Source organism: Fundulus heteroclitus, unplaced genomic scaffold (assembly GCF_011125445.2).
Source record: "Fundulus heteroclitus isolate FHET01 unplaced genomic scaffold, MU-UCD_Fhet_4.1 scaffold_39, whole genome shotgun sequence".
Taxonomy (NCBI): Eukaryota; Metazoa; Chordata; class Actinopteri; order Cyprinodontiformes; family Fundulidae; genus Fundulus; species Fundulus heteroclitus.
This window is the reverse complement of record NW_023396803.1, coordinates 264,056-291,555: the sequence shown is the minus strand read 5'-3', so window position 1 is coordinate 291,555 and position 27,500 is coordinate 264,056. Positions and strand designations below refer to the sequence as shown.

General features: G+C 41.9%; 1 protein-coding gene across 1 annotated transcript in view; it reads right to left on the bottom strand.

Moving 5' to 3' along the window:
* The window catches only part of spg11 (SPG11 vesicle trafficking associated, spatacsin), a 115,094-nt gene extending 90,338 nt beyond the window's left edge, over positions 1-24,756 (bottom strand). The window contains exons 1-8 of the mRNA XM_036130841.1: positions 24,713-24,756; positions 23,602-23,981; positions 23,084-23,229; positions 22,841-22,970; positions 18,336-18,491; positions 18,084-18,250; positions 17,489-17,665; positions 16,052-16,123 (exon numbers count right to left, since the gene is read on the bottom strand). Of these exons, the coding sequence (XP_035986734.1) occupies positions 16,052-16,123; positions 17,489-17,665; positions 18,084-18,250; positions 18,336-18,491; positions 22,841-22,970; positions 23,084-23,229; positions 23,602-23,956 (1,203 nt within the window). The 5' untranslated portion in view covers positions 23,957-23,981; positions 24,713-24,756. The remainder of the gene's footprint in view (positions 1-16,051; positions 16,124-17,488; positions 17,666-18,083; positions 18,251-18,335; positions 18,492-22,840; positions 22,971-23,083; positions 23,230-23,601; positions 23,982-24,712) is intronic.
* Positions 24,757-27,500: the final 2,744 nt, after the last annotated feature.

Genomic DNA, 27,500 nt, shown 5'->3' with positions numbered 1-27,500 from the left:
GCAGGAATAAAGCAGTCATCTGTTTTCATTAGTTTTTAGACTCAGGAAGGTGGACTTGTTTTCAGCAGACAGACTATTGATGATGTGGGACAATCAGAGCAAACTATATTTTTGTTGGAAATTTCCATACAATAGTTTACTTGTGGAGAACATGTTATATTGAGCATTATGTTTATGAATCGAGTTTAAGCAGAGGTGATCATCCTCGTATTTGTATTAGGCAAATGTGCTCCCATTGCATGGGAAATACGGAGATCTGAAAATAGAGGAGCAACAACGTTGAGTCATAAATAGTCTAGGATGCGATCTGGCCCTACTTAGGCTAAAAATGTTAATAAAATTAACCGTGAAAACGTACAGATGTTTGATAATTGGCTACATGCTGTGATCTTCTTGAAGGTGAGGGGCTTGTTAGTGAGCAGGACACTTCCCTACCATTCTGCATCTTAGTGGGGCAGGACAGAGGACGGTAGGGGAAACACTGGACAGGAAGGAGGTGAAAGAGTGAGTTCTGAGAGAAAAAATTGACGTTGTGAAAATGTACATTGTCCCCTGGTGAGGTACAAAATTACTCGCTAGTCTCAACATATTAAGCAGTTTCAACAGCGCATAGGGCACAGCAGATCAGACAGCGGAACCAATCGAGTCTAAAAACATCGGCTCAGGTTCTACTGCACATAGTTACATTTTTTAATACAGATTTTATAGTTAAAAAAACATAAAACAAAAAGTCAGCATCAGCAAACCAGATTTAGATGACCAAGTACTCCACTCACACTATGCAATAGCCTCTAACGACCAAGGACAGTGACGGGTGGGTGATTGATTTGCATCTGACTTAGAATGCGCCTAGGAGGATTGACCTCCATGTCCTCAAAAACAGCAGCGCACCAAATACAGGTTGCACAAGTGCGAGCTATCAGAATTAACAGACACCTAGATAGGTGCCGAAAATTTTTTTGAAAGAACTGAGTGAAAAGTCCCATTTAAGCCCGATTTAAGCCTGCTTGCAGTTTTAATGACCCGGAAAACAGAGCATTTTCACAGACAAAAATGTCAGCATCAATGGAAATGTCTGAATATATTGAAGGGGTGACAAACACTTTACTACCATGTCAAGTGTTGTATGTTACCCTTTACTACTTTTCAATGGCCTTATTTTGAACTAATTCAGTTAACTAAACTTTTACTACCCCAAGGACACCCTCTGTACAGAGAAGGTATAGTGAGTACTAGGTCTGGGTATTGTTTCAAATTTTAAGAATCGATTTGATTCCTCAAGATTTAGAATCGATTCTTTTCGATCTCAAATGTGATTCCTGATATTTATAAAGAAAAATGGTATTTGTACCTTTGTGCTGAGCAGAAAACTGCTGGTAGTAAGCCAAGCTTCTCTATCTCCCTGATGAATGAAAACTCTGCATCTCAACTTCAGCCAAAATATTCTGGTTTGACAGATCCTGCACCTGATTGATGAAACACGGGTCAAACTTCCATGGCCAAGTAATCACTTTATGAAATAGGAGAAAAAGTTAAAACCAGCAGAACGATATCAATAGCAAACCAATGTTTTCTGTCTTCAATTTAAAACATTCAAAGCTAGGAGCAAACTTCATGTAGGAGGCACTTTTTTTTTTTTAATAATTTGGAACAAACTGATGGAAGGACAATGGAACATTTTCATGTGCACAGAAAACCAATCAAACCAGGAGTTCAAAAACGTTTTGGGTTGCAAGGAGGTACTTTTTTTTTTTTTTTTTTTGAGGATGAATGACAGCGAAGAGACAGAAGATGAGCGAGAGAGAGAATGCTTGCTGAAGGAAGGCGAATTGAAACCATTTTTAAACAAACCAAGGAGATGTGGAGGGCAATAATGTAACAAGTCATATAATGAGGTTATGGGAAAGAGCAGTGGAACCTAGACTAATGGTCAAAAGTGAGAATCTAGTGAGCGTCATTATGGTTTTACACCAAGAAATGTACACGTATTGTCGTTTTTGCTTTGACAATGTTGATTTGAGAAGTACAGAGAGAATTAACAGAGATTTTCCCTTTTTCTTCAACCTAACCTTCGATTAATATCCAGACTTACAGTTTTATACTGAGCTTCTGTCTCTCTTTTTGTGCTTCTGTTCTGTATTGTATCTTTCTATATCGTATATTTTAAAGCCTACCCGCCTATCCTTTCCTACTTCTTGATTGAATGAAAACATTTTTAATCTAGATCTAACAAGTAATTTTAAGAATAAACTTTTTGCGGTTTGCTTTTTGTTTATATTTTTTACATTTGTGATCCCTTTCTGATACCTTCATATGATCTACAAAAAAGGGTTTTTGCAGGAATAAAGCAGTCATCTGTTTTCATTAGTTTTTAGACTCAGGAAGGTGGACTTGTTTTCAGCAGACAGACTATTGATGATGTGGGACAATCAGAGCAAACTATATTTTTGTTGGAAATTTCCATACAATAGTTTACTTGTGGAGAACATGTTATATTGAGCATTATGTTTATGAATCGAGTTTAAGCAGAGGTGATCATCCTCGTATTTGTATTAGGCAAATGTGCTCCCATTGCATGGGAAATACGGAGATCTGAAAATAGAGGAGCAACAACGTTGAGTCATAAATAGTCTAGGATGCGATCTGGCCCTACTTAGGCTAAAAATGTTAATAAAATTAACCGTGAAAACGTACAGATGTTTGATAATTGGCTACATGCTGTGATCTTCTTGAAGGTGAGGGGCTTGTTAGTGAGCAGGACACTTCCCTACCATTCTGCATCTTAGTGGGGCAGGACAGAGGACGGTAGGGGAAACACTGGACAGGAAGGAGGTGAAAGAGTGAGTTCTGAGAGAAAAAATTGACGTTGTGAAAATGTACATTGTCCCCTGGTGAGGTACTAAATTACTCGCTAGTCTCAACTGTTGTGCCAGTTCAGACGTGACAGAAAGCGGTAACGGACTACGTTACCCATGATGCAATGTGGTCAAAATGGCCACCAACTCATGTGGTCAAAATGGCCACCAACTCCCATCACGCAACACGGCAAAATGGCCGCCGATCAAGGAAACGGCATCAATTCGGGACGTAACGGACTGCGTTACCCATGATGCAATGTGGTCAAAATGGCCACCAACTCCCATCACGCAACACGGCAAAATGGCCGCCGATCAAGATAAGGTTGCTATAGTGATGGCTATAAAAGCCGATCACACACGATGAGCTTCCTTCTTCCCTGGCTTTTAGCCAACCCGAGAAGACACGCACAGCTGATTCCCACGCCACGTGTTCGATTGCTCGCTGGACCGAGATTTTTCGACGCAACGGTTATTCCCTGCTTTATAACAGGAGGTCGACTTAAATAAGTACTTTTAAATTCCCTCTGATCAAAAGACTGAGAGACGCCGCATCTCCCACTGATCGAAGAGGACCCCGCTTTTGTCTGGCCAACAAAGCGACTGTTGAACCCGGAGGAAGAAACGAAGCAGCTTCTTCCCCGTCCCGCTGCAGCCTGTGGACAACTGCGCTCGTCGAAGCGCGTCCAGAAAGCCACACTCGGAGCGTTCCGGACCAGCCCCGAGGCAACTCAAAGTAACGGGGTTTTTCCCCTTTCATTTCTGTCTCACCAACAGGGTGTTTAGAAGTGCCTGGGCAGGCGGTAGAACTTTGTAGGTGTTGGTTAATGCTTTTATTCCACGACGAAGTTGGAATTATTTTGCTGAACATTTTCTTTGTATGTGCATGCATTGTACAATTGATTTGCTGTGTTGATTTGTGATCCATCAAGAACCCCGCCGTGGGTTACCGATTTATTTCTTTTCATCTTCTTCCCTGCTTCCCCCCTCTCTCTCTTTTCGCTCCTTATCAGTTTAATTTCTTTGTCCGAGCTCAAGTCGCGGGCTTTGCTTTAAACTCCTAGTTAGCCCCCCCCCTCTCGAAACGAGGCATTGTCCCATCAGCGTAAGCGTGGTTACGTTATTAGGACCTCCCCTCATACGTCATCGTAGCAGCCATCTTGGGAGGGTCACGTGTATCTGGACTGTAGGTAGCTTAGCTGAACTAGCTTTGTGTAAGACATCAAAGCGTCCAGTGAGATTCCCGAAGCTGTTCTGTCTGTCAATGCTGATACGTGAAATGCCGATGTTTCGAGGGCGGTGTTAAACAACTTTGAGTTAAGTTAAGATCTGCTAACCGCTCATTTTAATCCATTGTTTATTTTTGTTTTGTTCTTTATTTCCACATATATATTTTGCATGTTTTAGTTTAGTAATGAGTAAGAATTCCAAAGTTGTTTGAATCAGAGAATTACTGTAACAGGGAATTGCTTTTGGTTCAATAAAACCAACCACTGCGGAATAGACATTGTTTTGTGTTCAGTCCAATTCACAGTTGCCTGGGTATTCAGAAATCAGAGCTAACCTCCTTTGGAGTTAACATCTGACATTAATACAGAGACAATATCATTGGATGGTGATAAGGAATAAGGATTTAAACTCTAATTGCAGTTACATTGGGGTTCTCACAGCCTGCTGGATAAACCTGGTCGGTTAACAGTCCGACCTGATCATTTATTCCAGCATAAATGAGTTCATAACAGCAAGTTAACTAATGCATTAGTGGTATAAATACTTATAAGCTTATAGCTAACATCACCACCATTTGAACTATATTTGTTATAGCGAAATTTTGAGTTGAATGATTTATTATTTAAATTATAATACCAAATTATAATTAATAATAATAATAAGCATATTCAACCAGCTTATGGCATAGCATAAATTGGCTTTTCCCGGGGTGGGCTGGAGTCTACTTATTGGCGTTCCTTTAGACTAAATCGAATAACCAGCAACTTATGAATTGAATGAACACAATCCATATTCCAGCATTTTGACTGCTCACCTTGCCAAAAGGACTATTCAGTCATAATTGATTAAGGAGGTATCATTACTAAATATATACGTGTTTGTGGTGGTTTGAGGTTGTTAACCTGAGGTTTGAATATTGATTTCTGGACTGGAAGTCAGCTAGATTGAAATACACAGCAGCCAGCGTCTGCTACTTGTCAATCAGAGTCTGTGTCGTGTTCTGCTTTGAAAAGAGAGACCTTGCCTCCATCTGGTGGCCAGGATAGGTAGTTGCAGTCACGGTTTTAAAGACAGCTTAGATCGCTCAGTGTCCCGGAGGGACAGTTTTGAAAGTCAGTTTCTTTAAACTTACCTTACGGTTACGCCCCTTTGTCTTTTTAATTTTATTTTATTCATTTTTTTTTTCTCTTTCCTCCCTTATCCCCCTTCTGCTCATCATAAGTGGTCAAAATTGAGCTGTGATTTTGAAACTAAGGTTGCAATTTAGCGGTTTTTAACTGTCATTCTTTGCCACCTCTGAAGCTCCAAGACACTGCTATTTTCCACACATGTGTAGAGCACCTGTTCTGAAATAACTTACATCACAAACAAAGCCACAGCTTTATCATTTAATTACTGGCCGAAAGGTTAGTGGTCCATGTCACTCAAAGTTAATATTCTCAAAGTTAAACAAGCATATTAACCGTTCCTAAAACTAAGGAGTTGTAAGTCGCAGGGTTGATTCTCCCCTGCGCAGCCTAATTAAACGCACGTATTTGAACCCACTTACTGCAGTTAAAGTGCCAGTCATAGTGCGTGTTTGCTGTTAACAGTTAAAGTGAAGCCACTTAACAGTTGTTGTTAGCAGTTGTTGTTTAGCGCTGAGCTAAATTAAAGTGTATGCGTTGTTACCTAGTGCTAAGCTAGAATACAGCGTTGTTATTTGTTGTCTGTTGTTTAGCGCTGAGCTAAACTACAGGTTGTTACCTGTTGTGTTGTTATCCATAGCTGACAAAGAATGGATAGTAGCGGTTCTTCAGTCAAAGGAGCTGAAGGTCCAAACCATTCCATTGGAATGGAGGCCCAGGATGTCATTAGCTCACTGCTTAAAATGACACCGGACGAACAAACCCGTCTGAATCAGTTTAGCATAGAAGACTGTGAGAGGAGAATTCAGGAATTGGTGGAGGAGGTCCAGAGCAAACCTAAACATAGATTGGTAGCAGATGTTTTGGGTGAATTAACTGCGTTATACCACCGAAGGTTAACGCTAGAGACCGATCTGCGTAACAGAGAGGTTGAGATGCGGATCGCAGCTGAGGAAAGAGTTAGGGAGCTAGAACAGAGAAGTGTTCAGGGCAGCTGTCATCCCACAGAGGAGCGAGAGGAGGATCGCATTAGCTTGCAGACAGAAGGATCTGAGTGTGAGAACTCCAAAGGAAAACATGGAGATCACACCTGGAGGACATTGGATGAACTGGGCCCTCAGACACCTTCTGAGCGAAGGGTAAGCGAAGGTCAGGACAGATATAGCAGTGTGATACGGAAAGAAATGCCTAAACAACTTAGGGTGGCAATCAGGACTGATCCACATGATGTAAATCATGGGAAAACACCTGCTTCCCACCTGACCCCTGACACGGCTCCGCTATGATCTTTTCCCCCCACCAGGGCGACGAGAGCACCGTTCCTGGGACACAGGTGAACCCCACTCCTCTGAACTGCGTCCACAGACAAGAGTTCATGACAGGGGGGGTCCCCCTGCGTCCCACGAACGGCCGCCGATGCCAGGTAGGTGGTCAGAACTGGAGCCTCCCTCCTATCGTGGTTACCGCAGGCAGGAGTCGTCAGGAGAGGACTCAGATGGACCAGCTCCGATCCCTGAACAGGGACTGCGGATGCGTCAACTTGAGTCCCTGGCCCGAGACATAGAGCGTTTTGATCCTAGCAATACAGAATCCACCATTGATGACTATCTCAGAGAGGTAGAGCGCTGTCTGCTAGACTTATATAGCCCCTCAGCTCGAGAAAAGTTGAAGCTTATCTGGAAAACCACGTCCAGAAGTGTCCATGTTTTCATAGAAAGCCTCCCTCCAGCTACACGTGACCGTTATTCAGCTCTTTGTCAGGCTTTAAGAGAAGAATATTCGGCGTTTACAGACCCAGCTTCGGCCACTCTTGGAGCTTTTGCAATTCAGCAAAAGAGAACTGAAGCACCAAAAGAGTACTACCGTCGCTTGCGGGCTGCTTACTTTCAGGGACGAAATGCTCCCGGCTTGGAGGAAGACCACACTTTCAAATCTTTGTTCCTCCATAATCTTCATGAAAGCGTGCGTTATGAGGTTACCATGCATTGTAGAACCAAGAAACTTACCATGCAGGAAATCAGGAAATACGCGCAGGTGGCATGGGAAACACGTGTCCGGCCCAACAAAGGAGCCGATAGTGATAAAAAGGTTCTGCAGATTCAAGCCGAACCAGAAAAGAGTTTAGGTCTGGAGGGACATGAGATGCCTCCCTTCAAACCTAAAACTAGATTTGGTCCTAAGAAGCAACATGGTTTTGAGCCGCAGCAGAAGAAAGCTTCCCAGGATAGGAGAGGTCAGCATGGCAGCATGGAAGGTGAGAGGTTTCAAAAATGGCACAGGCCGGATCCAGCTCGATACGGTAAGCAAACTGACAGGCCAGAAAGGTCGAAAAGCACACATGACAACAAAGGCTGGAACCTGCGCATGGAGGAGTCAATGAGAAAGGAGATAGAGGAGACTTTTCGCAGGTTGCTAGCCGAAACAGTGCAGTCAGATCGCGCCGCAGCCGTCCCAGCCATCATCCAATCCTGTCGACCCTCCAGGTAAGCCAGGCCCAAAACCCCAGCCAGCATGACTAGGCGTGGAACAGGCTTCCCCTTCTAACAGAGTTTATCTGATTAAGGGGGGGGACCAACCGAAAAATCACCAACAACCTTCTAAGATCCCATCAGCAGGTGATCAGAAAGCCCCTTTTCTAAGGTTTCTAGGTGAGCTAAACCATCATGAAAATGCACACCGCTTATACTGCTCGACAGTTATCGGAGGATGTGTAACTGCAAATGCTCTTTTAGACACGGGTTCCGAGATCAGTCTAATGTGCTCAGATTTGTTTGATGAGGTGACCAGAGCTATGGTGTCTCTTGGGAAACCGTTCCAGGTGGAGACCTGTAACGTGGGCATCACCAGCTACACTCAGGATCAGTCATGCATCACCAAACGGGCGTGGTTAGACATCACTTTCCGTGACATGACCCTGGTGCACCCCATCTACATATGTACTTTGGACACAGAACCTTTTCTTGTGGGTCAGGACCTGTTGAACAGGTTAGCCCCACTCATTGACTGCTATCATGGTCATCTTTGGGCCCAAGTGGGGACTCCCAAGCCCCTCACTTCTGGAAGTGGACTGTCCGTCCCTATCAACCAGGTGACATGCTCCGAGGAGCCCAAAGAACTTTTAGCACCATTTCTGCCTTCCACAGAGCCGATTTCCAAATCCTCTGACACACCCCTGCTTGAGCTGAACAACCGCTCAGCTTACCTTTTAGTGGAGAATCCAACTCGCATGCCGATCCAAGTGGTGGCGAAGAAACCTCTTGGGGTGCTCATCGAAAGCTCTTTCCACGACTTTGAGCTGAGCATTCCCGTCATCGGAGACCTGCCCTTATCCTTGACCGGCAGACAGGACTCTCCAGACACCGTGTTTACTTTTCCTTCCAGCATGATCCAAATCAGGCGACATGAAGCTCGGCCTGCTGGATCTATTTGTGGTGCAACGCTTGAAGCTGAAGGAAATCTGTTGGTGTATGCGACAGCAACCGACCCAACAGAACCAGCACCAAATCAACCAGGAGACCGGGACTCACCCACTGAGCCCTACCCTGGTTTCGAAACAGAAATCATGCAACAGCTGGAAAAAGCTGATGCACTGACCACTGAAACAGAGGAAACAGCACTTAAGGAGCTGTTTTATGAGTTTCAGCCCATTCAGCCCAAAGATTCAAACGAACTTGGGATCACACTGACACACGTCCATGACTCACCAGTAGGAGAACACAGAAGCTGCAAAGCTAATCTGACAACTCTCCCAACAGGTGACGTCCCGGCCTTCAACGGCCCAGGACACCCAGGAGTATGTACAAGGCTGCTTAACCTGCAGCCAGTTACAACCCACACGACCACTAGACCGAGCCCTGCTTCAGCGAAAGGGGGGTTATATTTCCGTGGTCACATTTGCAGACTGACTGGATCGGTCCAGTCCCCGAATCGTTAAGAGATAACAAATATCTTTTGACAATAACAGACAGTTTCACAGAATGGGTCGAATGTTTGCCGGCACCGAATGACACCGCTGTCACCACAGCAGCCCTGCTGCTAAATCACGTTTTCAGCCGGTGGGGCCTTCCCCTGTCCATCGACTCGGACAGAGGAACGCATTCACGTCAAACATTCTGACCGTGCTTTCTGACATGTTGGGCGTGGAAGTTAAATTCCACATCACCTACCGCCCACAGTCATCCGGACAGGTGGAGCGAATGAACTGCACCGTGGTCAGCATGTCAAAGGAACATGCCAGCAGCCATGACAGGGACCGGGATACAAAGCTTCCCCTGGTCCTAATGCTAGTCCGCTCTACCTCACCATGCTCCACAGGGGTGACACTTTTCCAGATGATGACAGGAAGACAAAGGACACTTCCCCTGAATCTCATCTACCAGCCCGAAGACGTCAGTGTGACAACCGTCTACACTGCACACCAGTGCGTCACTGACTTAAAAGACCGTCTCCGAACGACTTTCGCGTGGCCTCGAAAGAACCTAGAAGCCAGCGTGCAAAGTCCAGAGTACACATGGGTTCAAGCGAACCAAACTAAACCGTCCACCAAACTCTCCTCACAGGGAACGGAGCCTAACTCCGCCCCCGCCGAAGAGAACAATGCATAGCATTAAATAGGACAAGTGCATGTTCAATCAGGACACTTTAAACATGCACTAATAAAGCAAGTGTCCATACATAACTTCACGTCTATAATTTCACACTCAGCCATAACACCATGCATTGCTTTGGAAACGCTCACAGAAGTGGTAAAGAATGACATGATGTATACTCAGGTTGTTAGAGATTTAATGCAGGACCTCACTCGAGAGGTTAGCTCATCCATAAATAGCCTTGCTGAAGGACGGATTCCTCCGTACCTGGTACCAATAGATTTGGTCGAAAAGGTTCTCAAATCTGCCTCTAGTGAAACACTGCAACCACCACAAATACACCTGGCGTACAGCCTAGGTAGTGCAATTCCGATATTTGTAAATCCTGACAACTTGGAGATAGGATTTATGCTAAACCTTCCCATCATTGAAAGAGCTAATGTGTATAGGCTTAAATCAGTATTGAATGTCGGTTTTTGGCAAGGTGAGACCCACGTACACCTACAAACTCCCTCAATATTGGCCTATCATGATGCTGACCCCAAACTTTATTTAGTCCCTAATTTGGATTTGTGTACCAAAACCAAAGACATCCACTGGGTATGCCCAAGCAACCCATTTATCAGAGACGTTACCAATTACCTGTGTGGTCTAATGAATCTCCTGAACAAAACTGTCAGGCTAGAATGACCCTTAAAGATGCAGGTGTGGAAACCAAAATTGAGCGGGCAGGTAACCGCTGGCTCGTTAGCACCCCAGAGGCAGAAGCCCTGTTATCCTACGAGCAGCATGACACAGTTACTAGACTAAAACTGCCCAACCAAACCATTTTCTGTTCCCCACCTCAAGGTGCTCCAGTCCACATTGGAAACATGGTTCTGCATCACCTTGACGTTGATAAATATGACTCAGAGATTGAAATAATAGATGTCTTTAAGGGATACAATTTCAGCATTGATGTCGGCATTGAAAGACAGCTTTTACTTGCAGGCACCCAGCTGATTAAATTCAGTCTCACTCCATCAGAGTTGAGCTCGGTCCCTCTGCTTCGCTTCCCCAGAGCTACAGAGTCGACCGACACTCACATTATGACCATTATTGTGGTTCTCCTTGTATTTGGATGGGCCATCACTACCGCGATGGCGTATGCAGCATACAAGCAGATCAAACAGTTGCAAACCAGGATTGACGCCCTCACCTTTGTCGCTCCCAGGTTCGTAGCACCAGCTCCTTGAAGGCCATAAGCTGATTAGACTACGAACCGCTGTCTCTTTCCTTTCCCTCTTTCCCTCTCTCCTTTCTTTGGTTCAAAGTTCAAACCTGATGACCAATGAATGTATTGACAATGGTGATTGTGAAGTTTGCATTTCTTTTTTTTTTATTATTACTTTATTGTTGCCTTATTAGCCAATAGAAATGACTAGCTATAGCTTAGTCCTGCCCAGGCTAGGTCACTGACCCAGGCACAATGAATGCTTCGTTTTTCCTCCTCTTGGATGATGAACTGAACTGCATGAATCCCAATGGACTACTAGAAAGACTATTAGGTTGTTCCACTCATGCACAACGGATTTTCGTCACGCCAGAATGGACTTGGTTGTAGCTTTAAAGACTGTGACCAGCATCCCACTCTTCAAAGCTAAAGGGGGGTATGTTGTGCCAGTTCAGACGTGACAGAAAGCGGTAACGGACTACGTTACCCATGATGCAATGTGGTCAAAATGGCCACCAACTCATGTGGTCAAAATGGCCACCAACTCCCATCACGCAACACGGCAAAATGGCCGCCGATCAAGGAAACAGCATCAATTCGGGACGTAACGGACTGCGTTACCCATGATGCAATGTGGTCAAAATGGCCACCAACTCCCATCACGCAACACGGCAAAATGGCCGCCGATCAAGATAAGGTTGCTATAGTGATGGCTATAAAAGCCGATCACACACGATGAGCTTCCTTCTTCCCTGGCTTTTAGCCAACCCGAGAAGACACGCACAGCTGATTCCCACGCCACGTGTTCGATTGCTCGCTGGACCGAGATTTTTCGACGCAACGGTTATTCCCTGCTTTATAACAGGAGGTCGACTTAAATAAGTACTTTTAAATTCCCTCTGATCAAAAGACTGAGAGACGCCGCATCTCCCACTGATCGAAGAGGACCCCGCTTTTGTCTGGCCAACAAAGCGACTGTTGAACCCGGAGGAAGAAACGAAGCAGCTTCTTCCCCGTCCCGCTGCAGCCTGTGGACAACTGCGCTCGTCGAAGCGCGTCCAGAAAGCCACACTCGGAGCGTTCCGGACCAGCCCCGAGGCAACTCAAAGTAACGGGGTTTTTCCCCTTTCATTTCTGTCTCACCAACAGGGTGTTTAGAAGTGCCTGGGCAGGCGGTAGAACTTTGTAGGTGTTGGTTAATGCTTTTATTCCACGACGAAGTTGGAATTATTTTTGCTGAACATTTTCTTTGTATGTGCATGCATTTTACAATTGATTTGCTGTGTTGATTTGTGATCCATCAAGAACCCCGCCGTGGGTTACCGATTTATCTCTTTTCATCTTCTTCCCTGCTTCCCCCCTCTCTCTCTTTTCGCTCCTTATCAGTTTAATTTCTTTGTCCGAGCTCAAGTCGCGGGCTTTGCTTTAAACTCCTAGTTAGCCCCCCCCTCTCGAAACGAGGCATTGTCCCATCAGCGTAAGCGTGGTTACGTTATTAGGACCTCCCCTCATACGTCATCGTAGCAGCCATCTTGGGAGGGTCACGTGTATCTGGACTGTAGGTAGCTTAGCTGAACTAGCTTTGTGTAAGACATCAAAGCGTCCAGTGAGATTCCCGAAGCTGTTCTGTCTGTCAATGCTGATACGTGAAATGCCGATGTTTCGAGGGCGGTGTTAAACAACTTTGAGTTAAGTTAAGATCTGCTAACCGCTCATTTTAATCCATTGTTTATTTTTGTTTTGTTCTTTATTTCCACATATATATTTTGCATGTTTTAGTTTAGTAATGAGTAAGAATTCCAAAGTTGTTTGAATCAGAGAATTACTGTAACAGGGAATTGCTTTTGGTTCAATAAAACCAACCACTGCGGAATAGACATTGTTTTGTGTTCAGTCCAATTCACAGTTGCCTGGGTATTCAGAAATCAGAGCTAACCTCCTTTGGAGTTAACATCTGACATTAATACAGAGACAATATCATTGGATGGTGATAAGGAATAAGGATTTAAACTCTAATTGCAGTTACATTGGGGTTCTCACAGCCTGCTGGATAAACCTGGTCGGTTAACAGTCCGACCTGATCATTTATTCCAGCATAAATGAGTTCATAACAGCAAGTTAACTAATGCATTAGTGGTATAAATACTTATAAGCTTATAGCTAACATCACCACCATTTGAACTATATTTGTTATAGCGGAATTTTGAGTTGAATGATTTATTATTCAAATTATAATACCAAATTATAATTAATAATAATAATAAGCATATTCAACCAGCTTATGGCATAGCACAACATATTAAGCAGTTTCAACAGCGCATAGGGCACAGCAGATCAGACAGCGGAACCAATCGAGTCTAAAAACATCGGCTCAGGTTCTACTGCACATAGTTACATTTTTTAATACAGATTTTATAGTTAAAAAAACATAAAACAAAAAGTCAGCATCAGCAAACCAGATTTAGATGACCAAGTACTCCACTCACACTATGCAATAGCCTCTAACGACCAAGGACAGTGACGGGTGGGTGATTGATTTGCATCTGACTTAGAATGCGCCTAGGAGGATTGACCTCCATGTCCTCAAAAACAGCAGCGCACCAAATACAGGTTGCACAAGTGCGAGCTATCAGAATTAACAGACTCCTGGATAGGTGCCGAAAATTTTTTTGAAAGAACTGAGTGAAAAGTCCCATTTAAGCCCGATTTAAGCCTGTTTGCAGTTTTAATGACCCGGAAAACAGAGCATTTTCACAGACAAAAATGTCAGCATCAATGGAAATGTCTGAATATATTGAAGGGGTGACAAGCACTTTACTACCATGTCAAGTGTTGTATGTTACCCTTTACTACTTTTCAATGGCCTTATTTTGAACTAATTCAGTTAACTAAACTTTTACTACCCCAAGGACACCCTCTGTACAGAGAAGGTATAGTAAGTACTAGGTCTGGGTATTGTTTCAAATTTTAAGAATCGATTTGATTCCTCAAGATTTAGAATCGATTCTTTTCGATTCGATCTCAAATGTGATTCCTGATATTAAAAACATCTTTTAGCGGTTACCTGAATTTCATGTAGTTAAGCGACATATTGATACTAATATCATATTAACATTCAACCACAAATTAATAAAGTAATGGAAGTTGTAAATAAAGTATTGGTGGTGGCTGTAAGGACCAAACCCTCTCCATTTATGTTGAGACAATTGTTTTCACAAACTGTGGGGCAGAAACCCCAAACATCTCCAGGGTAGAAAACAGAGACACCAGAGATATCTACAGCTGCTATTTCTATTCAATTCAATAACACTTTATCAAATGAAAAGGGACACTAAATTTGGATACTAACCTGATGCATTTTTAAAAAGATGACATTAAAAATTCACCTCCCAGACTGGGGTGTGAAGGCTCCTGTGATGTATGTTGCGCCCATGCCTCGGACCACTAGGTGAAGTGGCAGCTTTGTTTTGTTTTAGTCCTGCTGAGGTCTTAGAGCAGAACAACAACTAATAAACAGACTAACACGGTTTTTAAGCTAAAGTGGGCTCTCAGTGTGCTTTAAACAAAAACAATATAACAGCTCCCACATACGTAGGGGAGCTGTGCGCAGACTGTGAGCCGCACGGACTCTGTTCTGACTCTCCGCGGACAGTTCACCCTTCATAGTTGAGCGTACCTGTTGTCTACATTTCTTGTGACAAAAATAATTCCCACACTTTTTGCCAGCGGAATGAAGCAGGGAAGGGATAGTTAAATAGTAGATTAGCTTAGCTAGCTGAGCATGTAGAGCCGTTTCTTTTCCAGCAGGCTCCCACCTCACATCTGTCAGTGCGCACAAAATGAGGGGCTGTGATGCTGCGTGTCCTTGCGACCACCTGCTTGAAACAGCTCAGTGCATCAAGCTTGGTGTCACATTTGAAACAGTTCGATGTAATACTTCTTGTCGCTGATGAGTATAGTGTGACACCGCGTACGCAGATGTAAAGAATGAACTCAAGGATTCATATCCGCGCAAGTAATGCTGACTCACACATTAAAGTTCACAGTTGAATTTATTTTTTTATATCGATCTTTGGTTATATAAATCGATCTTTAGGAATATGAAAATCGATTCATAATTGAAAAATAACTATTTTTTTTACAAAGCCCTACTAAGAACACTGGTAGAATGATGTTAAGACTGGAATTGCCAGACAGGAGGTCTAGAGCAAAACCATAGAGGAGATTTATGGATGGAGTTAAAGAGCACATGAAGGTATCTAGTGTCAAAGAAGAAGATGCAGAAGATAGGGTTAGATGGAGAAAAACGTATGGACATATTTTTCAATGTGGTGATATTTCTATATCAAACATTCATTTTTATTGGACTTGTATAGGCCATAAATATTGGTGTTGCTGCTAAGGGTCACTATGGTTAAACAAATATTGGATGGAACTTTTGTACAAGTAACAGGTTGCTAGATGGAAGGTTTGTTAACGCTTACCGGGATGTAGCTACTGATTGAAAGAGTGATGGTTATATTATGCCATTTTATGATTTATCAGTGATATGTAATGGAAATGTGTGTACACCCTTTGTAAGTAATGAACACAGAAATTGCCTCCAGTGAAGTGTTTAACATTACTCCATCTATGCATCAGGGATATCAGGTATAACAAAGTGAGGTTTAGCTGATACAGGTCTTAATGTTCTAACTTTCTGAGAAGTAAAAATAAATCGTACACATTAAAAGAAAATAAAACACTGATATAAATCTGTCTGTAATTGAGTTTCACTTTTGTAATTGAATTACTGAAAATACTTACATTTAACAAGATGCCTCAATACAAGTGTGGTTTTGTGCCAGCAAGGTGCCAAATGTTTTGCACACAAAAAGAATTAGGACTGGAAAAGCTCTTTAATATGTGTTAAACATGTGAAGAGTGGTAACAAAACGTGCCATGTCCAAATACAAAGGCACAGAAAACAGAACACACAAGACAACTCAATCAGAGTGGTAGCACGTCGGGGTGTTTGTTGTACAATGCATGACTCACCAATAATTCCCGGAGGTCTCTGTCGTTGGTATAAAGGCAGATGTTGTGAAGCTCTTTCGTCAGACTTAGTCCCTTCAGACAGCAAAATGTTGCAGTTTAACTTCACTTGCAGGGATTTGACTAAACAAAATTCAGCTTATTGCCACAGTCATGGTAAAAAGTACATGTTTCATTTATAGGTCTTCATAACACACAATCATAATTATCTGGTTGATTTTTTATTATATCAATGAAATCAATTGATTCAAGGGAATTCATTTTGTTATTTTATTCCCTACCTAATAGAAGAAGACAAGAACAAGTCCGTGTTTGTTGTTAAAGGGGCCATAACAACAAATAAACAGTTTCTGTGGTTTTGAGGGGTATATCATCTGTTGTGCACTGATTGAGGCTGATTCACATAGCAAGATTTTTAACCTGACTTTCAGCCCGAATTTTACCCCGAACTTCCCCTTCAAACAGGCCCCGACAATCAGCGTGGCTCTTCAGATAATCTTAAAGAGACATTCCTGCTGTGTGTGGTGTGTTGACTGATTTGGTCTGCTCGGTAGAACATCGGCACAGCTCCGACCTCAAATTGGGGATATTCAACATGTAGCTTTGTCTTGCCCGATATCCTAGCGTGTATGGTGTTCCAAACGAGCATTGAGCCTATTGACTATGACATGTAGCCAATCAGAAAGCGCAGTAAGGAAAACACGGGAAAAAAAAAAGAAAGAAAAACAGCTCACCCCCATATCATAGTGCAGCAAACGCAGAGCCCCTGTTTGTGCTATCTTCATTCCTTTAGCCAATGCCTTTTCTTTTTGTTATGTTTTTTCTCTGTTATAATTAGTCCAAAACTAGAGTTGTCTCTGAAAAATTTTGCAAGATTTCCCGTATGATATATGAATGTTCTTGAGTGAAAAGTGTTCATGTGTGGTGTATTGTTCTTGCCGTCTGACTGTATGAGCAAACCTGTTTTATCTATGATTTTTAATTATAACATGTGGTGTCTCTCAAGCTTTGAAAATTGGTCAACTATTTTAAAAGATTACCGTGTGAACCAGCCTTAAGGCCGTATGAATGTCAAAAGCAGGTACCAAGGAACCAGCTCATTAGAGGTCAGCTCTGTTTCTTTGCTCAAAAACGTAAGAATAAGAGAACAGTTTATTGTTCTACATGGGTTGTCTTTCTAAGCAATTCATATTCTCCAATTAGAGCACACCATCAAGCAAGCAGCCTTCCATTTTCTTCCACTTCCAATTTCTTTTCTCTGCACTGTTAGACATGAAACCAGACTTAATTAGATAGCCAAAACTATTTGCTAAATGCCAGCATAATACAAAATACATATTTGACCATTGACCTAACACTAGAATTAAACTAGGATATACTTACCAAAACCATGTTTACAGACCAGCTTTGTGCTTGTTTTCTACTGGAACATGTTCTTACCATGTTGGTCAAGAGTTTTTTGGCAGACTCAAGATCCTTGCACTGTAAGCAGAACAAAACATGCTGCAGCCCAACCATCCTCAGGCCTGACAGATGCTGCTCAGGCCGACTCTGTCTCCACATTACAGCCTGTGCTCTAGGGATCTGGTTGGTCAGGATTGACTGACAGATCACTTCCTGTAAGACATAAATTCCTCACTTTTTATCAATCAGACACATAATGACACCAAAAACTGTGATTTCTTTTCCCACAAAAATAAAAGTATTATATTAAAGCTATAGTTGGTAATGCTGGAAAGCTAGCAATATTTAAAAGTGGCACTTCCTCTAAGCCCCCCGCCCCAAACCTGAATGTTCATCTAAACAGAACTCAGCAGAGCGGAGAGCCAACTCAGCCATTTCAGCACATTTTGGACATGAACTACCTCATGTCACATTCACCTTGAGGTGAAGTTGTTCATCTCCTCTTCTCCTGCTAACACGGTAGTTCTTTGGAGTATAACAAAAAGAGTTTCTGAACAGGATTAACAACTATAGCTTTAAGTATCTGTAATTATTAATGCCACAACAACTGCAATGCGAGTGGAAATTTCACCTCAGTTGAAAGTTGTTCCCATTCATCTCCAATTTCCTGAAGAGGGGCAGCTTGGGTATTAGATGTGCTGCCCCCTGAAGCCCTGGGGAATTTCTTAATATAACTCCTCAATTCTGTGACGTACTTGTCAAGAATTTGTATACTGCTTTGCACATCTGAGTGCTCATCTGCAAACAAAACAGCTTCAACTGTCTGAATTCAAAATAGTTTAAAAAGTTTCAATAAAGTAACTGTGTACAGTGTGTGTCTTACATTGCGGCCGAGAGAGCACAGAGCGGATCTGTGTGTTGATGAAGGTCAGGGTGAGGTGTAACAGTTGCTCAGAGAACTGTCGACTCTGAGCTTCACTATTTAAGTCTCTGACAGTGGAACACAACAAGTCCAGTGCAAGGAACAACTCCTGGACACCTGCATGAGAATACGTGCATACACAAATACAACAAGCGCATTGTGTATTACATACAGTTGGAAACAAACACAAAAAATACTCATACATTACTAAGCACTAAGAATGGGTCTTAAATCAGCTCCTGGGTGTTTGTTACAGCTGTAATGATTACTAATCTTTGGAACTTCATGTAAGTTTCTAAAGAACCAAACATTAAATGCCACACCCTACAAAAAAAAAAAAACAGTATTAAAACAACCACATCAAGAAATGATTTAAAAATCTGATAAAGTAATAACATTACACTAAAATTATTACAATGAGAAATTATAGATTACTACTTCTGCTTGGACTAAGAGTAAGGAGAACTAGAAAATTTCTGAAGAAATTTAGCAAGGCGCCTGCCACTTGGTGCGTACCGTACCGTCAAAAATACAAACAGGAAGTAACACTGCGAATTTCAGGTTTCTACGGTCTTCACAGCCCTTGCAGCGGCCATTGAAAGGTGCCATGTTAAGTCAATGGATCTCCTAGGAGCCTCTTGCCAGCAGCGTTGTCATCGAGACTCACTGACAGCTGCAGCCCTCTCTGTCTGTAAAGGTGGAAGAACCCTGGCTAAGCAGAAGTTGGTAGGACCTTCCTAAAGCTACTTCCGGTTAGCATGTGCTGACGGTTAGCCGCTAGCATGGGTGTGTTCAGTATCACCGGGTGATGTTACTCTGTTAGTTTGGTTGAAATCCTGTACTGAGAAGTGCCTAAAAAGGAAGAAAATCCTAAATTTCACCAAATCTGTCAAGCTGAAGTTTGTACAAGCTTCCTAGAGCTACTTCCGGTTAGCAACATGCTAACGTTAGCCGCTAACATAGTTGTGTTCAGTATCACCGGGTGAGTATACTCTGTCAGTTTGGTCCAAATCCTGTACTGGGAAGTGCCTCAAATAGGGAGAAAATACATAGTTTATAACGTCGCCATGGTAACTCAATATGGCGGGTATTACAAAAAGATACTTCATGGGATCAGCACACATGTTTTTATATACACACACTCTGGGGATTATATTATAAAACTCTAAGTCTCCCACACCGGGAATCGATCCCACGATCTCTTGCATGCAGAGCCTGCACTCTCCCTCTGAGCTATACTGTAGCGCCATATATGGGCATGCATTATAGGGACCATAAGAGGTTTGGTCCCCCATTGAAAAGCATTGGATGTTTGACACCTCATAGCTTGGAGATGCTTAATGCGACGTAGCCCAAATGTTTTTGTGGGGCTTTCTCTCTAAAGTAAGAACAGACTCTGTGAAGCAGAAGTTTGTCCGAGCTTCTCAGAGCTACTTCCAGTTAGCAAAATGCTAACAGTTAGCCGCTAACAATGTTGTGTTCAGTATCACCGGGTGATTGTACTCTGTCAGTTTGGTCCAAATCCTGTACTGGGAAGTGCCTCAAAAAGGGGTGCCAATACTTAATGTCACCAAACGTGACCAAAGTTCATGGGTCAGACTGGCCTCCTTTAGCAACTCAGCCTCACCACATCTGGGCCCAGAACTCAACATTTGACCAAAATGGTGTGTAGTGCCATTTCCCACATGTGGGTGGTGCTGTATTGGCCAATTGGGTCGTGTCTGGTTATCATGCCAGGTCCTGTTGGAAGCAAAGGCCCAATAGAAAAGCATGTGAAATCCAAAATGGGTTAGAAAAGTGACACATGGCTGAAAGTCACATGAAAATTTTAAAATGTTAAGAGGAAGTGACTGTGCAAATTTCAGATTCCTACATTAATCATAGCCGCTGCAGCGCAGCACTGCCTCCTCATTGCACATGCAAGGCAGGCGCCTAATAATAAAGAAACCGTTTAGAGGTGCATAGTAATAGGTGCCTCCATGCATTTGCATGGGAGGCAGTGCTGTGCGAAGCCTCCTCATTGCAAACGCTATGGCAGGCGCCTAATAAATAAGCCGTTTAGAGGTGAATAGTAATAGGCCCTGCCCATGCATTTGCATTGGGAGGCAGTGCTGTGCTGTGCTTGCACATGCAAGGCAGGCGCCTAATAAAGAGAGTGGTTTAGAGGTGAATAGTAATAGGAGGCACCTATTACTATTCACCTCTAAACCACTCTCTTTATTAGGCGAAGCACAGCACTGCCTACTCATTGCACATGCAAGGCAGGTGCCTAATTAATAAAGAAGCCGTTTAGAAGTGCATAGTAATAGGTGCCTCCATGCATTTGCATGGGAGGCAGTGCCGTGCTTGGCACAGCACTGCCTCCTCATTGCAAACGCTATGGCAGGCGCCTAATGACTTGAAAGACAGATACAATGCAATATGACTGTTCAGACTGCAGACACGTTGAGAAATATCCAATACATATCCGAATTAGTATCACATATGGAGGTGGCACAAATTGGGTTTCTTCGACGGTGAAAACATCAGAATAGGGCAGTTTACGCTGCCATTAAAAAGACGGACATAAGTCACATATGGGCAAAAAGATCATATTTGGGTCACATTTCCCTGCAGTGTGAACGTAGCCTTAGAGCCTTAAATAGTATCACAGATATTCATCAGTTTTTTCCAAGAGCCATGAAAAAAAGGAAACAAACATACTAATGCATATTTTAGTATGGCTGTGTTCACACTGAAAAAGAGCTGAGATCTGTTGGGGACCTCAGAAAGTAGATTTGAGATTATAGATCTTGATGGTTAAGACATATCTTTAAGTAGATTCATATCCTTGTGACCCCAGGTGACAATATAAGGTACATGGGACTAGGGGTGGGCGATATGAAGAAAATCTAATATCTTGATATGTTTGGGCTATATCACGATATATATCATGATATGTTCAAATAATCTTGAAAAACAAATGTTTTTAGCCACATAGTGCCTAAACTTGCATTGGTATATCTGAAATGAACGTGTCAATTTTTTAAAATTGATTGCAAAATAAAAATGATTTTTTTTAATGAAATGTTTTATTTTAGCCATTTTTTTAACCACAGCTGCACATAGAAGCTTTCCACAAATTACAGTATTGTCACATTAGAGCTCTTTCGTGGTCAACACTGGACCTTAAAATCAGAACATCCCAGCGACCAAAAGGAACACCAAGGAAAAATCTGACACAAAATAAACCTGAAATAAAAGGTGCTCTTTTGTGCTTAAGACATAAAAATTTGTATAATAAAAATGTGACAATCCCAAAAACAAAAGCTTGTATTTGACTATAAAATCAACTGACCAGTCGTCGCTACATATTCAGACCATCTCAAAAATATTTCCATTGCTCTTTATGTACTGGGAAATTTTAAACAAGAAAAGTTATTTTCTGTCATATGGGATTTAGCGAAAGAAGACGCCAGTTTAAACAGTTTGACGGCTGGTTTAATTAAAGTTTCCTTTGGTGTGTGGGGTGGTGTCGACACGCGGAGTTTACAAGAGTCTTCATTTTGCACTGGATGACTTTTTAGGTGGAACAAATTTGTGCTACTGCTACCTTTTGTGGCAATGGTGTTACAGCATGTTTTGCAAATTACCGCATTTTGTTCGACATACTTCTTGTGAAATCCAAACCACTGCCATATTTTTGACCCAGTGCTTTTTCTCTTCAGACTCATTTTCTTATTTACCTGAAATGCCCGCTGTCACCATAGTTCTTGCTGTCTAGTCAACGTAAGTAAGCGCACAGGTTCGTTGTTGTGTGTGCGCCAGAACTCTTTCTAGTTTGGAGGAGGAGCAAGTGATGCGTTCACAGCATGTGGGAAAAACTAAACTCACAGTGAATTAAATACAGCGGCTCAATCTTGCCATGGCTTGAGAAAAAGACATTGAACTAATAAAGACCCACTGTGATCTTTGATATGTGTGTTAATGAGATCATATGTGAAGATATGAAAACAATGAGGACCAAGACCAACCCTTCAAAACTGAGAAACCCTGTTAGCAAATGTAGATGTCTTCTTGTAAAGTTCAGGACATTGCTTGCTGAAAGTGACTGACAATTTTCATTTGATTCTCATATGGTACATTTTACAAATCAAAAATCAAAAATAAAATCTGATATCAGTTAAACATAAAAAGCTACAAGGTTGCCACTACTCATCTCAGTTTTAAGTTATTTCATGAACATACTTAAGATGTTTTAACAAATAAGTCAGACAAATGAAAGCCTCTCATCAAGAATTCAATAAGTATTTTCCATTTTTTGGGAGAGGATAACACAGCAGACTTTTAAAGGTTAAGTGGAGACTAAGCAGTGATGGGGTTGTGGCCAAAATCTTACTTAGTTTTAGGCAGAAAGTTTTTGCTGAGTGATATTTCATCTCTACACATTGTCCTGATTTAACAATTTGTGAATCCTGCATACGTACTGTCTTTGAGACTCTGTCTGGAGTCTGCTAACTGCTCTGAAACACCAGCTGTTGCTGAAGGGCTCAGGACATTTTCTTTACTTTTGAGGTACAAATCCACTGTGTCAAGCTGTCGGTTCTTCAGTCCAGCCTGTGTAAAAACAAACAAACAAACAAACAAACAAACAAACAAAAAAAGAAAAAGAAATAGAAACAGCACACAAAATCAATCAACCAATATATTCATTGGAGTGAAATGCCTACCTGTAGAGAATGGAAGGGGATGGAGCAGTGCCCCCAGCTGTTGAGGTGACAGACTGTGTCCACTGTTGCTGCATTGCCAAACAGCATCAGCCTGCTTAATAAATCCTGCTGGGACATGGAGAAAAAGACCTGGAACACACCTGACCCTGGAGGAGGAAACCAGACACAATATGAACTCAGAAATATTAACGGGGCCATGATGAGTTTCTTAGTTTTGGTAAGGTTACTAATTGTACAGTCTACAAAATAGTAACACTGGAGCCTAATTTGTCTGATTTCCTTGTATAGTATCTTTTTATAAACTTGGTTTACAAATCTACTTAACAGAAATTGAAGAACAAATACAAAATATATATATTTTTAAAACATGTAATGCAATAGTAATTTATTACAAAGGACAAAATATTGGTGTTAAAACTAAACATATTTTCTTTAAAATTATATTTGAATGGGAATGTACATATCACAGCAGTAAGCATAATAAATAACTATAAACACTGTGACACTGATTAACTTACTCTTCATCAGCAGTCTATTATGTCTCTCTCCGCCATGCTGCACTGGCACAGCCTTGCCTTCTGTACGGTGGTAGCTGACACTTCCAGACTCCATATCCCATAATGCCACTGTTGTCTCAGTGTTGCCAGGAGTGACAAAGGTCAAATGTGAAGAGAACTCAGAAACGGAGAGCAGAGATGGAGTAGATGTTTCAGGGACAGAAAAAAACACAATTGCCCCACTTAGAGGTACTCTGCTGTGGGAAGTGGTTGGAGCTGGGTGGGACTGGAGGTGGGGGATCGAGTAAAACCAAACCATCCCTGCAGACGTACAGAGCGATGAGGGAGAAGCAGCCTGCTGCGCTCTGCTATACATGGATGCTAGACGAGTTTCCCAAGAGCTAAAAGAGAAGACCACAAGACTTAAAATGAAAGAATCTTGAACTTCAACTAAATGTCATGCTATCTGATAAAACACTTCAAACTGCACTTTAACCGTGTCCAAGACACTAAAGTTTCAAATACATCAGTTAAGGTTTTCCTCTTTGCTCTGTCAGTTCACCAGTTCTGGTTACGCTTTAGAAATATGACTGCAACAAGAAGAGCCAAAGGATCTTAGGCTCAATTCTCACACAGCACTGCCATAATAGGATGTTAACAAGTTCGAGCAATGTCTCTGAGCAAGCAGAATCTACAACTGCTATGTATTGTAAAAACATAAATATGATAAGGAAGAGTGATTTTCCTCTCAATCAGGGCGATATATGAACAATGTGTGTTAAAACAGGCCCAGAACATTTTGTCAGACATGTTCAACATGCCTAGCTCAGAGTATGAGCTTTGTCCATCTGGTTTAAGAACCCCTAAATTTAAGCTGAATCTTTTTAAAAAGTGATTTTTCATACTTCTTTTAAATTACTGACAAGGTGCATAACTTTTTTATATTAACTCTCTTTTAATGGGAATTGTGGAATGGCATTTATCAGCGGATTAAGTTAGTTTGATGAAAGATTCTTTGGAAAGTGTATTATCTGTGGATAGATGTGAAGACAGGAACAGTGCTGGGTCCAAAAATGTTTTCCCCATATTGTATTGCTGTGAATAACAGGAATGTTTGTCATTGTGGTTATACCGATCATCACAGAAGGGCAATCCAAGAGCAGCAAGACTGTAACAGGAGTTTCAACACGCTGTCCTGGTCTCTTGGGTCCTTGGGCAGAAGAGCGGGACAGGACTGGGGGACAACACAGTGTAGGTGGTCTGGGGTGTACTCTAGAAGACAGATTTAGTGTATCAAGGGGAAACATACCAGCAGAGGTTTTGCTGTAATGGGTCAGCTAAAATATTTTACTACAGTCATAAAAACTCACTTCTGACCCTAATGATTAAAACCTGAAGCTTAATGGTCTACCAACTGCAGGCTTGTGTCTCTGCAAAGTCTTCAAATAAATTGGGAAGTCTTTAGAAGCACATTAGCTATTTTACCCACAGATTAAGTAATAATCTTAATCTAACAAAGACTAACAAAGCAGTGTTTTCCACATTATTTTGTATGCATCATTCAGTGTTCTGCCGTCTGATAATTTTGACAAACAATGATGTAACCCAAAAGTGTGAATGACGTCTAAGGCAATGAGGAAAGTATAAACCTAATGAGAAATGCTGTATATTACTGCTACAACTAAAACATCAAAACAATGAGAAAAGATAAAATAATTAGAACTAGCTCCTGTACCTGAAGTAGTGGTTAAGGTCAACAGCAATGGCTGCATGAGACCGAGTTACAGCTACAACTGTACTGAGATCAGCTGACACCTGGAACAGGCAGAATGAGGAGGAAGAGAGTAAGGAAGAAGTCAAATCATTCTCCTCCCAGCTAGAACTCAGGTAGGCAGGAAGGTTGATGCTGCCCAGCAGAGAGCCATCAGGAATGGCATACATAATCTGGTGGGGTGGAAATATTAAGGAAAAAGCATTTTGGCACAAATACATTGCTGCGTAAACAACTAAAACAAACTGCAAAATGGCAGTCATAAAAAGAAGATTTTTTTAGAGTAAAAAATCACAGTACATGCATTTGCATTCTTTAGTATTAGCATGAAAAACAAACAGTGGAACCCAGGGGCATGTGATTGACTTTATATAGCCCAGATTTTGTTTTCGTCTAAAAAAAAAAAAAACCTAGTTTAACTAACCTTTTAACTCACATTAAAAATCAGATTCTATGAACCTGTGAACATCAACTCTAACTGTGACTGAAGTGTGACTTGTACTTGCAGCTGAGTGAGAAATTAATGTGACATTTTACTAGTAAAGTGAAGACCTTGATATAAAGTAGGACCTTTTTCCTGGTTCGTCACTCTTTTCTCGGCTAGGGCGGGTTTAGGACTAAGGTGTTAGGTTAGGTATATAATGGTAAAGGTTAGGTTTAGGCCATAGAAAGGGTTGAAGATAAATGGAAGTCAAGGCATGGTCCTTAGTAGGTATTTAAAACAAGTGTGTGTGTATGTGTGTGTGCGTGTGTGGTTTGTGTGCGTGTGTGGATGCCAATAGAATGGGGAGTAAAAGGAACAAAGTATGACGATATAAAAACTTTTCCGTACTCAATTCTTTTAACAACCTCATCCAGAATTGAAAGTAGTCAGAACATTTCTATTCTGAATCTTGCTGCACCACAATTTCTTGTACATAAGTATTTATTTTCTTTAATCTTCCACTTCCACGCCCTGCTAATTTGGTTTTGTTGCTTTATTGTGAAAAGTCTTTAATTCAGCAGCTCTAATTTAAGGCTAGCAGCAATATTACTGTTAAGTTTAAGAACGTTTTTGCAGGATACATATGATTCCTCTGGAGCTGAGGACAAACAGGGTTTCTGCACTGACACAGTGGTCAACAGCAGCATGTCTGTCACTGCTGATTTGCTGGATTCTGCAACACGATGTCATCCTTGGTTCTTGTGAGGACTTTTCCCACTGCAGCTGCAGCAGGCAGTTGCAGTTTAAAAGGACACAACATTGACTGTCCACAAAGGACAACACCTGTATAGAATCCAGCTCACACACACCTGGCAACAAGAGTTCAATCTGTAAAACTAGGGCATCAAAATTTTTTGCAGGAGATGATTTGCACAGAGTACTCACTTTCGTTGTGGTCTTTGATAACATCCAGCAGATGGTCTGCAGAACACTTCTGCACACTCAGCAAAGAAACAGGGGCAGCTCGTTTGCTTCAGCTTCCAACAGCTTCAGGTCACCCTGAGATCCAACAGCCAAAAAACAAAAGCTGTTGACCCCATGACTGCCTGTTGTCACCTCCTCCCAGCAGAAGCTATGGAAATGAAAAATATAATTTTAAATACACAAAACTAAGCACTACTATATGCAATACCATGAAACATTTAAACTGGAGAGGGGTTTATATACACGCCTTAAAAAAGCCTTCAGTAGTTGACTTTGTATTTAACAACACCACAGATCAGAGACGCTTATCAATTCAGCAGTAACAGGCCCCAATTCACTCAAATAAACATCACTCAAATAAAGTTACTTAGTGGAAAAAAAACATTCTTATAACATTTTTATGGTTAGGGTTAGGGTGATTTAAAAGGTAATAGTTTTAATTGGCCTTGAGATAGACTGGCGACCTGTCCAAGGTGTACCCCGCCGCTCGCCATTGACAGCTGGAGATAGGCACCAGCACCCCTCACGACCCCAGCAGGGATAAGCGTGTCGGAAAATGGATGGATAGATAGTTTTAATTTGCAGGCCAGTGTGCCTTTAGGACCAAGGTTGGGAAAGACTTATAGCCATGAGTTACCCAAATACCAAGTTATTTACATTTTTAAGACTAATCCTAAGAGGAACAGTACTTCCCTTCTATAAAAGGTCATAGACATCAGCTCACTTTTTTGATCGTTATAG